Source organism: Schistocerca americana, chromosome 1 (assembly GCF_021461395.2).
Source record: "Schistocerca americana isolate TAMUIC-IGC-003095 chromosome 1, iqSchAmer2.1, whole genome shotgun sequence".
NCBI lineage: Eukaryota > Metazoa > Arthropoda > Insecta > Orthoptera > Acrididae > Schistocerca > Schistocerca americana.
Genome location: NC_060119.1, coordinates 236,454,272 through 236,474,728, shown reverse-complemented (window position 1 = coordinate 236,474,728; position 20,457 = coordinate 236,454,272). Strand labels below are relative to the sequence as shown.

At 39.4% G+C, this 20,457-nt stretch overlaps 1 protein-coding gene across 1 annotated transcript in view; it reads left to right on the top strand.

Moving 5' to 3' along the window:
* LOC124621767 (zinc finger protein 236-like) overlaps nt 1–20,457 on the top strand; it is a 60,994-nt gene that overhangs the window by 30,039 nt on the left and 10,498 nt on the right. Inside the window, exons 3-5 of the mRNA XM_047147196.1 lie at nt 798–983; nt 1,071–1,184; nt 5,957–6,071. Coding sequence (XP_047003152.1) covers nt 798–983; nt 1,071–1,184; nt 5,957–6,071 — 415 coding nt within the window. The remainder of the gene's footprint in view (nt 1–797; nt 984–1,070; nt 1,185–5,956; nt 6,072–20,457) is intronic.

Below are 20,457 nucleotides of genomic sequence, written 5' to 3'. Positions count from 1 at the left end.
TATCCCCTCCCCCCTCCTCTCTCTCTCTCTCTCTCTCTCTCTCTCTCTCTCTCTCTCTCTCTCTCCCCCTCCCTCTCTCCCTCTCTCCCCCCCTCCCCCCCTCCCCCCCTCTCTCCCTCCCACCTTCCCCCTCCCCCCTCCCCCTCCCCCTCTCTCCTCTCCACCCATCGCACCCCACCCCATCCCATCCCATCGCACCCCACCCCACCCCACCACATCCCCAATCTCTGGTCCCTCTCCTGGATATAAGCACTGGCCAGTCTTTCTGTCTCCTTGTCGTAGAGAAATTCTCATTATGAGATGGAATGCCATTCTAGAAGATAAATCAATGCAATATATTACAACTTTGTTTGAGACTAGAACTGAGTCTGAATGTTTTCGTTTTGTAGCAGGTGTTGCGCTAAATGAACTGTCACAGTATTCTTTATAGATCAGGTCAAAAACATCAATCTAATTATCTCCTAGTGTAGATTATGTGTTGGAATAATACCAAATGTATATGAAAAAGCATGGTATGTGTGCTTCACATATGGTATCACTCCATCAGCTTACTGTATAATTTTATCATGTTCTCTGTGAGATGCACGAGTATTTTACAGATGAAAAGAAGCCTGTTGTTAATGCTGTAAGATAAGGGAACGATATTTCAGATATTAATTCTTTGTGTGTCACTAACAACGATCTTGTCAAGATGTGTTACTGGAAAGTGTTAGGGATAAAGTGAACCTTATTAGAAAATTAGTTCATTTGTATTTAATGATAATTATTATTGTGATTTGTTTTCTTTATGTTCCCAGAATTGTAGCTTTCTTTCAACCAGTGGCTACTCCTCCTCCAAGTAAGAAGATAAAACTTAATAATGCAGGAGAAGCACAGTCTGTCTACTATTGTCATTTATGTGGATTTGAATATATTATGAAGTTCAATTTACAAAAACATTTAGAACGCCAACATTCAGAGGCAGAGAGGAATAGTGTGCCTGAGTAAGTAGTTAAACCAGTAATTGAAAGAATAAGTATTACTAACTTAAGTCGGTTAAAACGAATGTGGCATTTTCTGTTTTGTTTCAGAGATTTAATAAAATGCACCACGTGTGATGCATTATTTTATTGCAAGAAAGCATATGACAATCACAATATGTATCATAAACCAGGTGATCTCTATGTGACTAGTGAAGAACAGAGGTAAGAACAACAGGGATGGAATAGGTAACACATTTAGCCCCATTGAATGGCAAATAATTAGTGCAGAGTGCAAGGACTGGGAAAAAGTCATGGTACAGATGTGTAGTGTCATGTATCATTGAATCTAGTTCTTTATAAAATGCATCAACGCAGTGTTATCTCAGGAAACTGGCACAAGATCGTGAAATAATTGTGAATAGTACCTTTTCGACAAGCGTCCATAATTTTCTGGTATGCGTAAGTGGAAGATCTAAATTGTGAATAGGTGCCATCAGTGTGCCCCAAAGTGCTTAGCTGAATCCATGTTGGTTGAATGTAGTGACTACTATGTAGTTTTAAGTTCTTCTACCAATTTCTGACTTTCCTTATTCCACAAAGGACACATTATCATGGACAGAAGTATCCAAGTTCTTTTCGAACTGGCTTTTGCAATGACACTCAGTAATCGAAGTAAAATGAGTCTCAGTGAACCCATTATATTCCAGAAGTAACCCTCTCCCAACACCACGACCACCGCCGCCACCACCACCACCACCACCACCACTCAAAACCAGCACGGTATCTTGTTGATAAACAAGCAAGAGTTTTTCAGCCGGCCGCGGTGGCCGAGCTTCTAGGCACTTCAGTTCGGAACCACGAGGCTGCTACGGTCGCAGATTCGAATGCTGCCTTGGGCTTGGGTGTGTGTAATGTCCGTAGGTTAGTTACGTTTAAGTAGTTGTGCTTAGAGCCATTTGAACCTAGAATTTCTCAGGCCCCATGTCCTTGTGTGGTATATCATATGCTGTGATCAAACCTTCGTTTCAAAGGATTGGTACTGCCAAAGGCACTTTTGCATTTTTATGTATGTTAGGCTCTGAACATATCTCTGCTGCATCTGATACATATTGGTAGCTGTTGCATTTTAATTTAATGTTAACCGTTCTGGTTGTTACATTTATTTGGATAATTTTTGCCAGGAATCACTGTTAATACTCACACACACACACACACACACACACACACACACACACACACACACACAAAACCACCACCACAGCAACTGATTGTAGTATAGTTTTAGACCCAGATTAGGTTGAAAGGTGATAATGTTGTTGAGAGTTGGTGAAGCCCATGAATTTGAATACAGAGTAAAGGTTGTGGCCATGTGCAGTGATCTGTATTGTATGCTTGTGCCTTATGCAATCCAACAAATATTTTGTTGCATATTATGTACATTATAAAATCTGGATTATGCAAAACAGTAGTTATTTCTTTTTGTTCACCCAGACATGTTTCAGCACCTATGTGTCATCTTCTGTTGATCAAATTTATTTATGTACAGTGTAGTACAAATTTTATAGTTGTTTGTGTATTGTAGGCATAAAAGTAAAGTGTGCATTTTGTTTGGTTTGTCTCAATTGCTTTCCTGAAAATTAGGTTGCTAGTGACAATGCGTTTTTACAGATTGGTTTTTGCATCCTTTTTTTCGTTTTCACAGCATGTCATTAGCAAAGTAGTCATGAAGAAAATTTATACATTTTTGAAATATTTTTTCATAGTTAGTGGTTACATGTGTTACTGTACTTTCATTTTCTACATCTACACATATATTCTCTGCAAACTACTGTATGATGCATGGTGGAGTCATTTTCTTTGCTGTTGTAATCACAAGTAGAGTGAGGGAAAAACTACTGTCTGTATACCTCTGAACAAATCCTAATCTCTGTAATCTTATCTTCATAATAATGTACTTTTGGCGGCAGAAGAATCATTCTACAGTCAGTGTCAAAAGGCAGTTCTCTAAATTTTCTCAGTAGTGCTTCTCGAAAAGAATGTTGTCTTCCCTCCAGTCATTCCTGTCTCAGTTACCACAGCATCTCAGTAATACTTGCTTATTGTTCAGACCTATTGGTAACAAATGTAGCAGCGCGCCTCTGGATTGCTTCGATGTCTTTATTTAATATGACTTGGTACGGAATCCAAACACTCGAACAATACTCAACAATGGCTTGCATTAGTGTCCTATACACGGTTTGCTTTATATTGATTTGCAATGTTACACATAGGTATTTAATCAATGTGACTCTGTCATATGCAGTAACTTACATTTTTCTACATTTAGAGCTAATTGCCATTCATCACACCAATTAGAAATTTTGTCATCTTGTATCCTCCTACATTCACCCAATGACAAGACCTTCCTATACACCACAGTACCATCAGGAAAAAGCTGCAGACTACTGCATACTTTGCCCACCAAATCATTTCTGTATGTAGAAAAATAACAGGGATCCTATCACAGTTCCCTGGGGCACTCCTGATGATATCCTTATCTCTGATGAACACTTGCTGTCAAGAACAACATATTGGGTTCTATTAGTTAAGAAGTACTTGAGCGACTAACATAGGGAACCTAAAAGCATATGGAATGCTCATTTTCTGCCCTGTTTTGTATCATATATTGCACATCAACTACAAAAAATGCAAGGGTCCTCTCTGTAACTTTTACCTTTGTATGGACATCCTTAACCAAAAACAGTTCAAGAGAAGAGCACAAACTAGCCATAAATGGTAACAGATCAGTTACATATATTAATTATTGCCGTCTTCGTCATTTCAGCCAGCTAGGGATGACACCAATTCAACTGCTTCTTTTCCCGAGCTTTAATTGCCACCTATTGTTCCTTCATTCATTTCTGGTGATGTTCTTTTATCTCTTGGGTCCGTGCCTTCCCAGTCTTCAGCTCCAGCTTTCCCCAGAACCCTCTATGTGTTTTTAGATGCTTCTTAAGTGGATTATGTCCATGGGTAGCTTTAGCAGAAATTTCCAGTTCTCAAAGATCTATTTCAACTTCTGGAAATCATGTCCATTTGGTTTTCTTATATTGAAATTGGGTTAGTGTCCTTTTAGGTTTCCTTCCAAGTCTCATTCATGTCATGTGGCCATGAAAGGCAATTCTCCTTTTCTGAGTTGTCATGTACCGTATTTACTCGAATCTAAGCCACACTTTTTTCCGGTTTTTGTAATCCAAAAAACCGCCTGCGGCTTAGAATCGAGTGCAAAGCAAGTGGGAGGTCTGAAAAATGTTGGTGGGTGCCGCCACAACTAACTTCTGCCGTCGAATATATGTAGCGCCACACAGGCATGCTTTGTAGGCACAAAGATAAATACTGGTACCAAAATCTCTGCGTCAGTAAATAAATAAATAAAAAAAAAAAAGTGGAAGACGAGTCTTTTTCCTCCGCCCAGAATTTTGACCACTGCATTTTGGTACATTATCCAACGAAGTAAATACAAATTCTGTATTGTTGATCTTCGAATGTAGCAGCATTTCAATGTACTACGAAAATCCGACTGGCAAGACTGTTTGGGATGTTTGTCAGTATGGCCAACTCTACGTTCTGAATTTTTTCCTACCTGTGAGAAGAGATGGTTGCTAATAGGAGCTTTTATGAATTGTGAATCACATGTAGTATTCTCTTCGCCATAAGATTAATACGAATATAAACATTTTGCCATGTATTGTTTCGTGTTTGCTACTATCTCATTTAAATCCTGTCTGCCTAATAAACTACGAAACTAGAGTGAGACAACAGCAAACGCGGAAGAATATACATATCATGTCATGTTTATATTCGTATTATTCTTATGCCTGATAGTGATACAGTCAGAAATGAAGCACGGCAACTGACTAGATTTTTAAATCTAAGACGACTCTAATTTCTGTGCAGAATGTAATGAACTAAAGAGGCGCCTGCAAAGATTTTCAAACGGAGAAAAATTTTCGCTAAAATTTCGTTCAGAACATCATCTATCATACGCAGTCTATTATTTGGTTCTTGTTGATCATTATCAAAGAAAGAAGTAGTGTAAGTAACAACAAATGTTTCGCTAATGAGACGACTCCTCTCTATTTTTTATTTGTAAGCGGCGGTAGCGCGCACAAAAGCAAGCTATGCCGCAAGCGGCGACAGACCGTAAACACGCACTATCAGAATGCGACAAACAATGCATGACACAGTACAGTAATGCATTTTCAGCTTAGAGTGACGTAAACACCTATAACAAAGAGAACGGCACTTATCAGATCAAAGAAAAATAAGCAATCAATTCAAACCAGATGAAGCACGTGAAAAAGGAAGGATATCCGTATAAATACGGATGGAGCGCGTGACGCGTAGCAATGGCTACCTGGTAAACCGTAACTGCTAAGCTTACGACTCGAACCAAACTACTGCAGCTGTATCGTCATTCATTCGACCTAAATTGTGTCTCATATTGCAACTAGGCGAACTTTGTTTCGATTTGGAGGTGCGACCTAAAACTTTTCTCTCCCCTTGATTTTCGAGTCTCAAATTTCAGGTGCGGCTTAGATTCGGGAAAAATTTTTTTCCTTGATTTCGAGTCTCATTTTTCAGGTGCGGCTTAGATTCGAGTGCAGCTTAGATTCGAGTAAATACGGTAATCTTCTCCATGTACAGCTTGTGATTCTGTTGCCTTCAGTAGTTGTTTTCGTTGATGGGATCCAGAATTTTTTTCAATATTTTTCTTTGGCCTTGTTCATTGTAGGAGTCCCTGTTGCACATAGAGCCTCCAGTCAAATAACAATGCTCTGTGCTCATCCTTTCAATATTGCAGCTTGGTTGTATCTAGTAGTTAGTGTTTGATGCTGCTCATAATATTCCTTGTTTGCTTTATAGTATTATCGCTATTATTAATGCCTGATTAATAATAACAAATTTCATAACATACTACAAGTTCCTTTTAAATGACACGTTTTGGAAAACAGGTTACAGACTGTGAGTCGTGTGGATCAGGACTTTGATATTCGACGGGTTCAGTCAACTGCGGAAAAATTCATCCCTACTTACAGGAGGCCTAAGTCATCTCAGATGCCAAAGAAGGTAAATATCAGGCATTCAATTAACTTAACTTTCAGTGTTAGCTATGACTTTATGGGCAAATGCTCACTTGTTGATTAGTTTAGTGTACGAAGATTATTATGCTAGCTCATTTTTTTTTAAACAGGTACAATGTTAACTTGGAAATATTGTGAACATATTCTGAAAGAAACTATTTGTAAGTTATTCAAAACGCACACTAAGTTTCACTTTATATTGGAAGTGGTCATTGACTGCCTTCTGTTACGAAGATTTAGATGAAACTTTGAAATTCAGGTGCATGCATCATGTTGAACTAAATGATACTGCATGAATTTTTTTTAGTGTTTTAATCATCTCATTAGATGTTGATATGTCCTATTTTTCCACTCATTACTCAGTTTCCTGATTTCTGTAATTTTTATTGTGTATAGTCAGATACAAAATCACCCATAGAAAGTTTAACATTTTTAGCAACATGGAAAATGTATGGATATTAATTTATCTTTCTTTCTGCCTGATGTTCTAAGTTTACAGATGTGCATGAATGTCCTTACAAAGCCTTGCAAGGTATAGCTTTGTAGAACAAAGCAAAATTAATCCCTGTTTTGAAGTTTGCGGTGGTACGGTGCTCTTGCTGAAATTCCATTCTGTTTGCATCCATTCATGTAGTTATGTGTGTCATATAACGTCATGTGGAATGTGCATTATTAGTTTACTACTAATAATGTTTCAGTAGCACACACTCAAAAGGTGCAGCTATACTTACCTTCATTTATACTTGTTTTCAACAATTTTTTTTTTTTTCAGAAATTCTTATAGGAGATCAAAAATTTTATAACTCCTGAATAGCAAAATAGCTTACTTTCAGTGGTACATTTAAGGGTGGCTACAATTTATGGCTCTGTTTTCACTGACTACAAAGACAGTCTTTACTTAAGTCATTCTCCCTCTGATACTGCGAGGAGAGATTTGGTCCTCAATAGTGATGATGATGAAGAATTGTTTTCACCTTACAACAAATATATCAAAGTTTAAGTCTGTGTAATGATATTAATTGTGTAAGCAACCTATTTCGATAAAAATAACTTTTGCATTCATACATCTGTAGATTTTTCTTAGATCCGTATGTAGAAATACAGCATCATGTGCTCACACATGTTCCAGCATAAAATTCTTAACACAGGCGCAATGAAGAACACTGTTTGTAATAACCAATAGAGATTTCTGCAAATGCTTCTTTAAAATAATTATATTGATGAGCCTTAAATACATAACATTACAATTGACTAGTTGTTGACTGTGACCAAGGTTGCCTATTTACAGTTTTATTTTTTTAGTTCCATTATGTTTACAAGGAGTAATTATTTTATTATTCTTCATGGCTGATGTCCTGGAGTCCATTGCCTCTCCCATCTCCAATGACATGATCTTCACCAAATATATAGTGATAGAGAGAGTGAGAGAACAGGCATTTGAAGCTGACTGCCACATGATTCTACTGTTGCCAACATGCATTGTGCATAAGGACCACGAAGATAAGGTACAAGAAATTAGGGCTCGTATGGAGGCATATAGATGGTTGTTATTCCATTGCTCTACTTGTGAGGGGAACAGGAATGGAAATGACTAGTAGTTGTACTGGGTACCATGTGCCATGCACTGTACGGTGGCTTGCAGAATATCTAAGTAGATGTAGATGCAGATACAGATGCCAAAAGAATGTTAACCAATCTTTTGGCATCTGTTATTATTGACTGCATTAGAGCCTGAATGAGAGCAAGTCATTCCACTGCAGTACTGCTACAGCCTGGGACACTCTTACTTTCAATATGTCTTTGTAAAACAGTGTAGTGTTTGTTTCTATAAACCCTCTTTTGTGCACCAGCAAGCTCCATGCTATCTGCTACCACTGTGCAGCAACACTAATCAGTCACTGTTGGAGGACTGTCTATTCTTTGTGTTTTGCTTTCTATGATGACACATATCATTGTGGCAAATATCACGCTAGACTCACTCTTCCCACAGCATATACTCCTTTGAATACCTGTTTCACATCTCTGTTGATAGCTACAGAAACATAAAATATTGTAAGGAAAAAATGTAAACTCTGATGAGCATGATACAGTATGTGTTTGTTTACTACAGAAATGTTTGCAGTACATTCAGTAAGCTCTTTCCAATATTGAAAATCCGTAGTTTGAGGAAGGAACATGAAATCCAGCCTAATTTGAAACAGTAATAAATATACCACTATTTCAGAAGGTGGAAAAAAAAAAAACAAATCCACAGACACGGCAAGTCTTATGTCTTTACCAAGATGTTTGAATCTGCTGCTACTGTCACAATGTAGTACTTTATAAAAAACAAACAATATTCCAACCTCACAACATCAGTTACACAAAAAAAGCATCCACTACTGGTGGCCATGGTTTCTTGACAAAAGCTGAGGTTTAATAGAGCTCGTGCAATGAGCATTAGACACATTCCTTCATCAGCAAAAAGTATTTGACATGTTAGACCAGACATGGGCAACCTTTGGTGGCTCGCAGGCTGGATCCACATACATATTTCAGCTTGCAGGCCACATTGTCACATGATATGACAGCAATGCTTCTAACATGTAAAGCCAAAAGTAATGGGTCTGTGATGTTAATGTTTTCGGGATAACAGACCGATATGAATGGCACTCCTTTCCAAACAAGCCATGCCAACAAATTATATTTCAAAAATAACATTGTTATATGTAAGTTTATATTCACCCAGTCTTTATGTTTTCATTTATTTGCCCATTGTAAACAATGTGTCATTATCTATGACTTTTCACAAAAGCTGCTTTAAAACTTCAATTGGAAAAGTTTGCAATACTGTTAGTAAAGAAACTATGCTCATGATATGTAAATAAATGAAACTATGTGAAGATGGGATGCCAGGCATCTTGAAATGTCGTTACGGAGAAATAAATTCCTATAGAAGTAACTGGTTGCAGGTAATTCATTATAAATTACTCACAATTTCAACAGCTGCAGTGTTCTAATATGTCGACAACAGACAAGAATTAATGACTAATGTTTATACAAGAAAGAACTGTAAACACATAAACAGAATGGCGATTTGCGAAATTGATGATAATTTTCATCACATGCTCAGTACGTGTTGGTAATATTGAGAATATTTTGGATGGCCCCACACACAATCATCATTATATTGACGTATTGACAATAGTATTGAACGTATGATGGCCTCTGACTTCTATGTGAAATTTGTATCATTACTAAATGGTACACACAAATTGTATGTTGTTTACTCTGCATGAAGAAGGCCAAAACTGCTCACACCAATGACAGAAGAGGTTTTACAGGCTGTACAGTCAAGAAGAAGACAGTACTCATGTGACACGATAGCAGCGCCTGTAATGCACAAGTTCGAAAACATCTGTGACATGCAAGTTTGCAAATAAATATATTTGGACTCACCCCTAACCTTTTCAAGAGAACATGAATATCATCATACATTGTGACATACAAAAACTAGGCCATACAGCCAAAAGGAAACTCACCTAGCTTGACAGCAGCTTGCCCAGTGAATAAGGCGGAATTTTGCCATCTGTTACTGTGACAATACACGGCACCCCGTCTTCACATGATTGTATTTATTTTCGTGCTGTACTTGAACTCTGAGTCTTGGTTCCTTACAATTCATTGTAATAACTCATAATCCAAAATAAAATTTTTCAAGATCATGTGATTGCACAGAAACCCATGTGAAACATGGAACTTTGTCTACATCCAGTACACTGAACACACAAATTTTGGCATCAACCATTAGGAAAGCTGAAAAGTTACACTTAATAAATGTATTTATAGTGGTTTATTGCCTACCATGCAGGGGGTCCTGGTTTGATTCCTAGCAGGAGACTGGGTATTGTTTGTCCTTCATCATCATTGACTCGCAAGTTGCCGATGTGGTGTCACCTAAAAAGGGCTTGCAAAAGGGCCGAACTCCTTGGATGGGGCCTTGTGGCCAACAATGCCATACAATCATTTCATTTCCAGTGGTTTATTGATTATTGATTATCCAACAGCAGATTAATGTGAGCTCCGAGTTCGAATTTTTAACACAAGATTGTTGATATGTGGTTTTATGTCACTGATAATGAGTCTTAAGGTAATTTCCAGGTTGTCGTCTGTTAACCTTGTATGTTTGTTACATTTAATTGTTTTCATAAGAGAAAAAAGTTACACCTGTATGTGCTTCCAAAAAGACAAATTTTCCTTTTTGCAAATGATCTCAGCTGCAGATATTTCTCTTCAATCAAGTAAGTTTTATAAAATTTAACCAGGTTTACTTCTTCAAATTTAGAGTTTAAAGACAAATCTTCGTGAAGTTCAAAAAATTCCATTTGAAGATCTTTCAGGGCCTTTTCTATCTCTCAAGTCATTGGGTTAGCAAATATAGCGAACGTGCTGTCTATAGTCCTGAAATCAGAAAACCTTGTGATAAATTGTGCCAATAAGGATTTCAGCTCATCAGCATAAGTAACATAATCAACATTTTCATGAGTTATGTACTGTAGGAAAGTGGTAACAGTTTCCAGCTCTCATCTGCATTTACCACAAGTGCATCTTTGTCTGAAAAGCTTTCAGATGGCTGCATAATTTGCGAATTAACTGCCCTTGTTTCTGGAGTCTGTAATTTAAGTCATTTAACTGAGCTGTGATGTCAAATAGAAATGCTAAATCACAAATCCATTGGGGATCATTTATTTCAGCCAATGGTTTCCCTTGGATAGCCATAAAATCTGCTATTTCTTGTTGAAGATCATAAAAACATTTTAGTATTTTGTCCATACTCAGCTTTCTTATTTTGCAATGGTAAGCTAAATTTTCACATTCAGAGCATAAGTTGTCCAAATACTGTTTGAACTGGTGGTGATTTTAGTATGTGGGACTTAAAAATTGATGCTTGTGGTAACCACGTCCTTGAAATGTTTCATTTTAATTGACTTAGCACACAAATTTTGTTGGGGAATAGTGCAGTGAGGAATTGTCAAACTTTCTTCGTCTACATCTACATCTACATCTATACTCCGCGAGCCACCTTACGGTGTGTGGCGGAGGGTACTTATTGTACCACTATCTGATCCCCCCTTCCCTGTTCCATTCACGAATTGTGCGTGGGAAGAACGACTGCTTGTAAGTCTCCGTATTTGCTCTAATTTCTCGGATCTTTTCGTTGTGATCATTACGCGAGATATATGTGGGCGGTAGTAATATGTTGCCCATCTCTTCCCGGAATGTGCTCTCTCGTAATTTCGATAATAAACCTCTCCGTATTGCGTAACGCCTTTCTTGAAGTGTCCGCCACTGGAGCTTGTTCAGCATCTCCTTAACGCTCTCGCGCTGACTAAATGTCCCCATGACGAATCGCGCTGCTTTTCGCTGGATCATGTCTCTCTCTTCTATTAATCCAACCTGGTAAGGGTCCCATACTGATGAGCAATACTCAAGAATCGGACGAACAAGCGTTTTGTAAGCTACTTCTTTCGTCGATGAGTCACATTTTCTTAGAATTCTTCCTATGAATCTCAACCTGGCGCCTGCTTTTCCCACTATTTGTTTTATGTGATCATTCCACTTCAGATCGCTCCGGATAGTAACTCCTAAGTATTTTACGGTCGTTACCGCTTCCAATGATTTACCACCTATGGCATAATCGTACTGGAATGGATTTCTGCCCCTATGTATGCGCATTATATTACATTTATCTACGTTTAGGGAAAGCTGCCAGCTGTCGCACCATGCATTAATCCTCTGCAGGTCCTCCTGGAGTACGTACGAGTCTTCTGATGTTGCTACTTTCTTGTAGACAACCGTGTCATCTGCAAATAGCCTCACGGAGCTACCGATGTTGTCAACTAAGTCATTTATGTATATTGTAAACAATAAAGGTCCTATCACGCTCCCTGCGGTACTCCCGAAATTACCTCTACATCTGCAGATTTTGAACCGTTAAGAATGACATGTTGTGTTCTTTCTTCTAGGAAATCCTGAATCCAATCACAAACCTGGTCCGATATTCCGTAAGCTCGTATTTTTTTCACTAAACGTAAGTGCGGAACCGTATCAAATGCCTTCCTGAAGTCCAGGAATACGGCATCAATCTGCTCGCCAGTGTCTACGGCACTGTGAATTTCTTGGGCAAATAGGGCGAGCTGAGTTTCACATGATCTCTGTTTGCGGAATCCATGTTGGTTATGATGAAGGAGATTTGTATTATCTAAGAACGTCATAATACGAGAACACAAAACATGTTCCATTATTCTACAACAGATTGACGTAAGCGAAATACGCCTATAATTATTCGCATCTGATTTATGACCCTTCTTGAAAATGGGAACGACCTGCGCTTTCTTCCAGTCGCTAGGTACTTTACGTTCTTCCAGCGATCTACGATAAATTGCTGATAGAAAGGGGGCAAGTTCTTTAGCATAATCACTGTAGAATCTTAAGGGTATCTCGTCTGGTCCGGATGCTTTTCCGCTACTAAGTGATAGCAGTTGTTTTTCAATTCCGATATCGTTTATTTCAATATTTTCCATTTTGGCGTCCGTGCGACGGCTGAAGTCAGGGACCGTGTTACGATTTTCCGCAGTGAAACAGTTTCGGAACACTGAATTCAGTATTTCTGCCTTTCTTCGGTCGTCCTCTGTTTCGGTGCCATCGTGGTCAACGAGTGACTGAATAGGGGATTTAGATCCGCTTACCGATTTTACATATGACCAAAACTTTTTAGGGTTCTTGTTTAGATTGTTTGCCAATGTTTTATGTTCGAATTCGTTGAATGCTTCTCTCATTGCTCTCTTTACGCTCTTTTTCGCTTCGTTCAGCTTTTCCTTATCAGCTATGATTCGACTACTCTTAAACCTATGATGAAGCTTTCTTTGTTTCCGTAGTACCTTTCGTACATGATTGTTATACCACGGTGGATCTTTCCCCTCGCTTTGGACCTTAGTCGGTACGAACTTATCTAAGTTCACTAGATTTTTCATTTAATGTGTTGATAAAATCTTTCATGGACCGACCATCGCAGGTGCTCCATCGGAACAAACTCCAGCGAGTTGAGTCCGTTGCAGGCTGAACGTTTTGATGATTTTTTTCAACTTCGCAAAAAATATCTTCACTACTAATGGTTTCTTTTATTGGCTGTAATGCTAATAATCCTTCTGTTATTTTGAAGTCCTCATCTACGCCATGAACAAAAATCGCTAATTGGGCTGGGTCTGACAAATTAGTGCTCTCATCCAAACCAGTGGAAAATGGTTTGAATGTGGCAGCACGATTACACAAACTTTTTTTCAATGTCACCAGCCACCATCTCAGTTCGTCAAACAACTGTTCCTCGCGACAAACTTATTTGTTCAAACACTTTTTTTTATCAGGACGTAGTACGAGGGCTATCCACAAAGTACATTACGTTTTGGAATTAAAAATAAATAAAGTATTGGAATTTTTTTTATTATATACAGATGAAAGCCACACTTAAATACTACTTTTCTACATAGTTACCATTTAAATTAAGGCACTTATCGTAGCGATGGACGAGGTTGGAAATTCCTTCGTCGTAAAATTCGGCCGCCTGCGCCTTCAACCACGTGGTTACCTCTTCTTGAAGTTGCGCGTCGTCATCAAAATGCAGCATAGCCAACCACTTCTTCATTGCTGGGAATAAGTGGAAGTCGCTCGGTGCCAGGTCGGCACTGTACGGCGAATGAGGAAACAACTCCCACTTAAAAGATTCGAGAACTTCACGAGTGGCATTTGCCGTGTGGGCCCGGGCGTTATCGTGAATCAGCAAGATCTTTGAGCCCAACTTTCCCCTGTGCTTGTTTTGTATTGCTCTTCTGAGGTTGTGCAGAGTCTGGCAATACCTTTGAGAGTTTATTGTAGTGCCTCTTTCCAGGAATTCCACAAAAATCACACCTTTTCTGTCCCAAAAGAAGAGGTAACCACGTGGTTGAAGGCGCAGGCTGCCGAATTTTACGACGAAGGAATTTCCAAGCTCGTCCATCGCTACAATAAGTGCCTTAATTTAAATGACAACTATGTAGAAAAGTAGTATTTAAGTGTGGCTTTCATCTGTATATAATAAAAAAAATTTCCAATACTTTATTTATTTTTAATTCCAAAACGTAATGTACTTTGTGGATAGCCCTCGTACATCTGCAATGTCCAAGATGCACTCCTTCACGAATTCACCTTCAGAAAAGGGCTTTACTGACTTTCTAAAGTTTTTGCTTAGTATGGAAGTAGCTTTAACCAAATTATGCTTGTCCAGATTTGAAATTAGTAACTTAATTTTGTCGTCTCACAGTTGCGCATTAAGCTGTTGTTGAGCAGTACATTTCGTAGAAAAGTGCCTTTTCTTGTTATATTCTTTCACCACAGATAATGGTTCGCTACACAACAAGAAAACAGGTTTACTATTGTACTTCGTGAAGAAGTAACCCTCAGTCCATTTCTCCTGGAATTGACGACATCCAGCATCTAATTTTCTTCTTTTTAACACCAGACATTTTGTGAATAAACTCAATGCACAGAGGCACTTGCACGAAATTAAGAAACAGAACTTCGCACGCAAAGTGACAACAGAGAGCAAGTATTTACTCTCTATCAAAGTGTAGCACATATGTAGGTCATAAATAACATGCACACTCGACTGCTGTGGTGCAGCAGCAATTGGAGGCATCTCTGTACTATGCTACACATGCAAGGTGCTAATGAGGTATCAGCCACTTCCACAGTGACAGCTGACGTAGTAACAGTCAGTCGCTGAGGCCAGCTCTTGCCTCTGTGGTGTCTCTTGCCGTGCAAACACTGGCCATCTGCCACAGCTTGAGATGTGTCACCAGGCTGCGTTCTGTCTGACGAAGTCCTTACGCAAGACTTCCACTGGTTTGCATCGTGAGGTGGAAACCTGTGCCGAACCTAGCCGTGCGTTGGCAGGAATACCTGAAAATGCATTCCGGGCGGAGTACAGTGTGAGAGCACCTTGTTCTCTCCCGCGAGTATTGTCCAGAGGCCAGATTGAAATTAATCGCCGACCGGATCTGGCCCTTGGGCCTCAGGTTGCCCACCTGTGTTTTAGATGTACTAGACTCTTTAAAAATCTTGAGACATACGAAGCTGGAGATGCTGCTCACAAATGGTTTAGGAACCACCAGAAAATAGCAGACAGTTTCTTGAAATCAGGATCTCTAAGGATCCTGTGGCCAAGATAGACACGAAGCCCATGCCTACTACAGTAGTACAAGTTTATTTGCCAACTAGCTATGCAGATGATGAAGAAATAGATGAAATGTATGATGAGATACAATAAATTATTCAGGTAGTGAAGGGAGATGAAAATTTTAATAGTCATGGGTGACTGGAATTCGAGAGTAGGAAAAGGGAGAGAAGAAAACATAGTAGGTGAATATGGATTGGGGGTAAGAAATGAAAAAGGAAGCCGTCTGGTAGAATTTTGCACAGAGCATAACTTAATCATAGCTAACACTGGGTTCAAGAATCATAAAAGAAGGTTGTATACATGGAAGAATCCTGGAGATACTAGAAGGTATCAGATAGATTACATAATGGTAAGACAGAGATTTAGGAACCAGGTTTTAAATTGTAAGACATTTCCAGGGGCAGATGTGGACTCTGACCACAATTTATTGGTTATGAACTGCAGATTGAAACTGAAGAAACTGCAAAAAGGTGGGAATTTAAGGAGATGGGACCTGGATAAACTGAAAGAACCAGAGGTTGTACAGAGTGTCAGGGAGAGCATAAGGGAACAATTGACAGGAATGGGGGAAAGAAGTACAGTAGAAGAAGAATGGGTAGCTCTGAGGGATGAAGTAGTGAAGGCAGCAGAGGATCAAGTAGGTAAAAAGACGAGGGCTAGTAGAAATCCTTGGGTAACAGAAGAAATATTGAATTTAATTGATGAAAGGAGAAAATATAAAAATGCAGTAAATGAAGCAGGCAAAAAGGAATACAAACATCTCAAAACTGAGATCGACAGGAAGTGCAAAATGGCTAAGCAGGGATGGCTAGAGGACAAATGTAAGGATGCAGAGGTTTATCTCACTAGGGGTAAGATAGATACTGCCTACAGGAAAATTAAAGAGACCTTTGGAGAGAAGAGAACCACTTGTATGAATATCAAGAGCTCAGATGGAAACCCAGTACTAAGCAAAGAAGGGAAAGCAGAAAGGTGGAAGGAGTATATAGAGGGTCTATACAAGGGCGATGTACTTGAGGACAATATTATGGAAATGGAAGGGGATGTAGATGAAGATGAAATGGGAGATAGGATACTCCTTGAAGAGTTTGACAGAGCACTGAAAGACCTGAGTCGAAACAATGCCCCGGCAGTAGACAACATTCCATTAGAACTACTGGCCGCCTTGGGAGAGCCAGTCCTGACAAAACTCTACCATCTGGTGAGCAAGATGTATGAGACAGGCGAAATACCCACAGACTTCAAGAAGAATATAATAATTCCAATCCCAAAGAAAGCAGGTGTTGACAGATGTGAAAATTACTTAACTATCAGCTTAATAAGTCACAGCTGCAAAATACCAATGCGAATTCTTTACAAACGAATGGAAAAACTAGTAGAAGCCGATCTCGGGGAAGATCAGTTTGGATTCCGTAGAAATATTGGAACAACTGAGGCAATACAGACCCTACACTTATATTAGAAGATAGATTAAGGAAAGGCAAACCTTCGTTTCTAGCATTTGTAGACTAAGAGAAAGCTTTTGACAATGTTGACTGGAATACTCTCTTTCAAATTCTGAGGGTGGCAGGGGTAAAATACAGGGAGCGAAAGGCTATTTGCAATTTGTACAGAAACCGGATGGCAGTAATAAGAGTCGAGGGGCATGAAAGGGAAGCAGTGGTTGGGAAGGGAGTGAAACAGGGTTGTAGCCTCTCCCCAATGTTATTCAATCTGTATATTGAACAAGCAGTAAAGGAAACAAAAGAAAAATTTGCAGTAGGTATTGAAATCCATGGAGAAGAAATAAAAACTTTGAGGTTTGCCGATGACATTGTAATTCTGTCAGAGACAGCAAAGGACTTGGAAGAGCAGTTGAACGGAATGGACTGTGTCTTGAAAGAAGCATATAAGATGAACGTTAACAAAAGCAAAATGAGGATAATGGAATGTAGTCGAATTAAGTCTGGTGATGCTGAGGGAAGTAGATTAGGAAATGAGACACTTAAAGTAGTAAAGGAGTTTTGCTATTTGGGGAGCAAAATAACTGATGATGATCGAAGTAGAGAAGATATAAAATGTAGACTGGCAATGGCAAGGAAAGCATTTCGGAAGAAGAGAAATTTGTTAACATCGAGTATAGATTTTAAGTGTCAGGAAGTCGTTTCTGAAAGTATTTGTATGGAGTGTATGGAAGTGAAACGTGGATGATAAATGGTTTAGACAAGAAGAGAATAGAAGCTTTCAAAATGTGGTGCTACAGAAGAATGCTGAAGATTAGATGGGTAGATCACATAACTAATGAGGAGGTATTGAATAGAATTGGGGAGAAGAGGAGCTTGTGGCACAACTTGACTAGGAGAATGGATCGGTTGGTAGGACATGTTCTGAGGCATCAAGGGATCACAAATTTTGCATTGGAGGGCAGCGTGGAGGGTAAAAATCGTAGAGGGAGACCAAGAGATGAATACACTAAGCAGATTCAGAAGGATGTAGGTTACAGCAAGTACTGGGAGATGAAGAAGCTTGCACAGGATAGGGTAGCATGGAGAGCTGCATCAAACCAGTCTCAGGACGGAAGACCACCACAACAACAACAACAACAACAACAAGGAAGCTACATTCTTGGACTCAAATACACTCAGTACAACATGTGGTTTCCCGCAGTGCTCTGTTCTTGGTCCTGTCCTCTTTACACTGTTCACAATCAGCTAGATTTCCACAGCACATCCCCAAAACTAGTTCTCTATAATTTGCAGTCAGTACAGATATATTGACAAGAGACGATGAGGTCATACTACAAGAAATAGCCTAGGAAAATAATTCTCATACACAATTTTGATTTGAGACAAGCAGTTGACTGATTAAAACAAAAATTGGTGGAAATAACAATTGTATGGTGCAGAAAACCAACTTTTTGAACTGAATGTCAGTGATACACTAGACTTGAACTTGCATATAGAGTTGTTTCTGAAAAAGCTTTGTAAAATAGGTTTATTACTGTAATCAGTAAGAGATACAACTGATGAAGACATGGTCTGATTTTATGGGGAAATAGTTCTTAAACGCACACCATTTCTAAATTACAGCAGTAAGCACTAAGTATAGGCGCACACCAGGTTCATTTTTTACATTTATAAGCAAGACATCATTTTGTTACATGACAGTAGCCTATCACATGACAGTGAGATCCATTAAACTGCAAGCATGTGTCTACTAACTGCATAGTGCACAACCATAACTGGTCCTATCAATTATAAACTTAGGCTTCCGCGGCCATTGTCACAGTCAATAAACCGAAGGTCCATAAAGAGACCTCTCCTTTATGACCGTTTGTGAGTACCATTAATTCACCGATGTACAGTCCAGCAATGAAATGGCTCCAAATCTCTGACTTTTGGTGAGCCACACAAATTTGTATGTTAAGGACTCCACCCATTTTGTAGAACTTTTAAAAGAAAAGTGTATATCAGCCACAAACTTGATGGTTAGCTTTGATGTGATGTCTATATTCACAAATGTGGCAGTACAAGACACCATGAGCATTTTAGAGGAATGCATGACACCCTATATCTGCGAGCTACTGTGCAACTGTTAAAAAACCACCTATTTCAGGAGGAAAGGGCAGTTCTATGGATGGACAGGTGGTGTAGCTACAGGCTCCCTTCACTCGCCTATTGCAGCAGACATCTTCACGGAAGCATTTGAGGAAACAGCTCTCCAGTCCGCACCATTATGCCCAGAATGTTGGCTCCAATATATTAATGACGCCATTATCTGGCCAAATGGAGAGGAAGAGCTACAAAAGTTGCACCAACACCTCACCAGCAGCACACAGAATCCAATTCATTATGGAGATAGAAAAGATTGAGGTGCTGCCATTTCTTGACATGTTTACAAGTTTACAGAACGTCTGATGGTAAAATGGGTCATAAGAGTATATAGGAAGCCAGCGAGTACTGACACGTATCTACATGCCTTCTCTCATCATCACCCTTCACAGAAGAAATCCACTCTGCACACTTTAACCAAGAGAGCTCATAGGATCAGTGATAAGGAACATCTGAAGGGTGAACTACAAAACTAAAGTCCATTTTTGGTGCCAGTGGTTGTGGGATGGGAAAAATAGATAAAACTATGGCAACAAAGAATGAAAGGAGAGTAGAAGAAGCACAAAACATTGCTCTATTACCATATGTTCAAGGTGTCACTGAACGGGTGGGCAAAATTCTCCGTTGAGCGGCCATCAAGCCGATTTTCTGAAGCAGCAACAGAATGAAAGATGTTCTTTGCGCAATGAAAGATGCAGTTGACAAACTACATGCTGCTGAAGTTTATGAAATCAGGTGTGAATGTGGATTAGTGTATGTAGGTGAGGCGGGGCAACCCATCAGCACCCAGATATCTGAACACGAAAGATACACCCGACGAAAACAGCACACGGAGTCAGCGGCAGCAGAACACCAGGATGAGTGAGGCAAACAGATTGATTTTGGTGAAGCTCGTGTACTAGTGAAACAGAGCACTACACCAATATGATCTTGGTGCCGGGCGCATCCGATAACCAAGCTGCTGCTGCTTGTGTGTATGCTGCACAGTACCTTCAAAGGCACCATCCTGATAAGAGTATGTTTTGCCATCTGGAGCAACACCTTCAGGAATCCGGTAATCCTCATCCACACGTAGTGGACAGAGGTCGTCCCAGGACTAGACACATTGCTTCCACATCATCACACATTAATTCAACACCAGCGGCCAGAAGATTGCATTTGATGAGTACAGCTTTGTGAATGGCTTTTGCACCAAGTAGAAAATAACGAACATTTTATAAATAATGTGATATCGACTAACAAATCTAGCCTCACTCATGAAGGAACATGTATTGTGTTTGAGTATAATGAGGAACACGTATTATGTTCGAGTATAATGACTTTTCTGGAGACTAGAAATCTACTCTGTAGGAATCAGCATGGGTTTCGAAAAAGACGGTCTTGTGAAACCCAGCTCGCGCTATTTGTCCACAAGACTCGAAGGGCCATAGACACCGGTTCACAGGTAGATGCCGTGTTTCTTGACTTCCACAAGGCGTTCGATACAGTTTCCCACAGTCATTTAATGAACAAAGGAAGAGCATATGGACTGT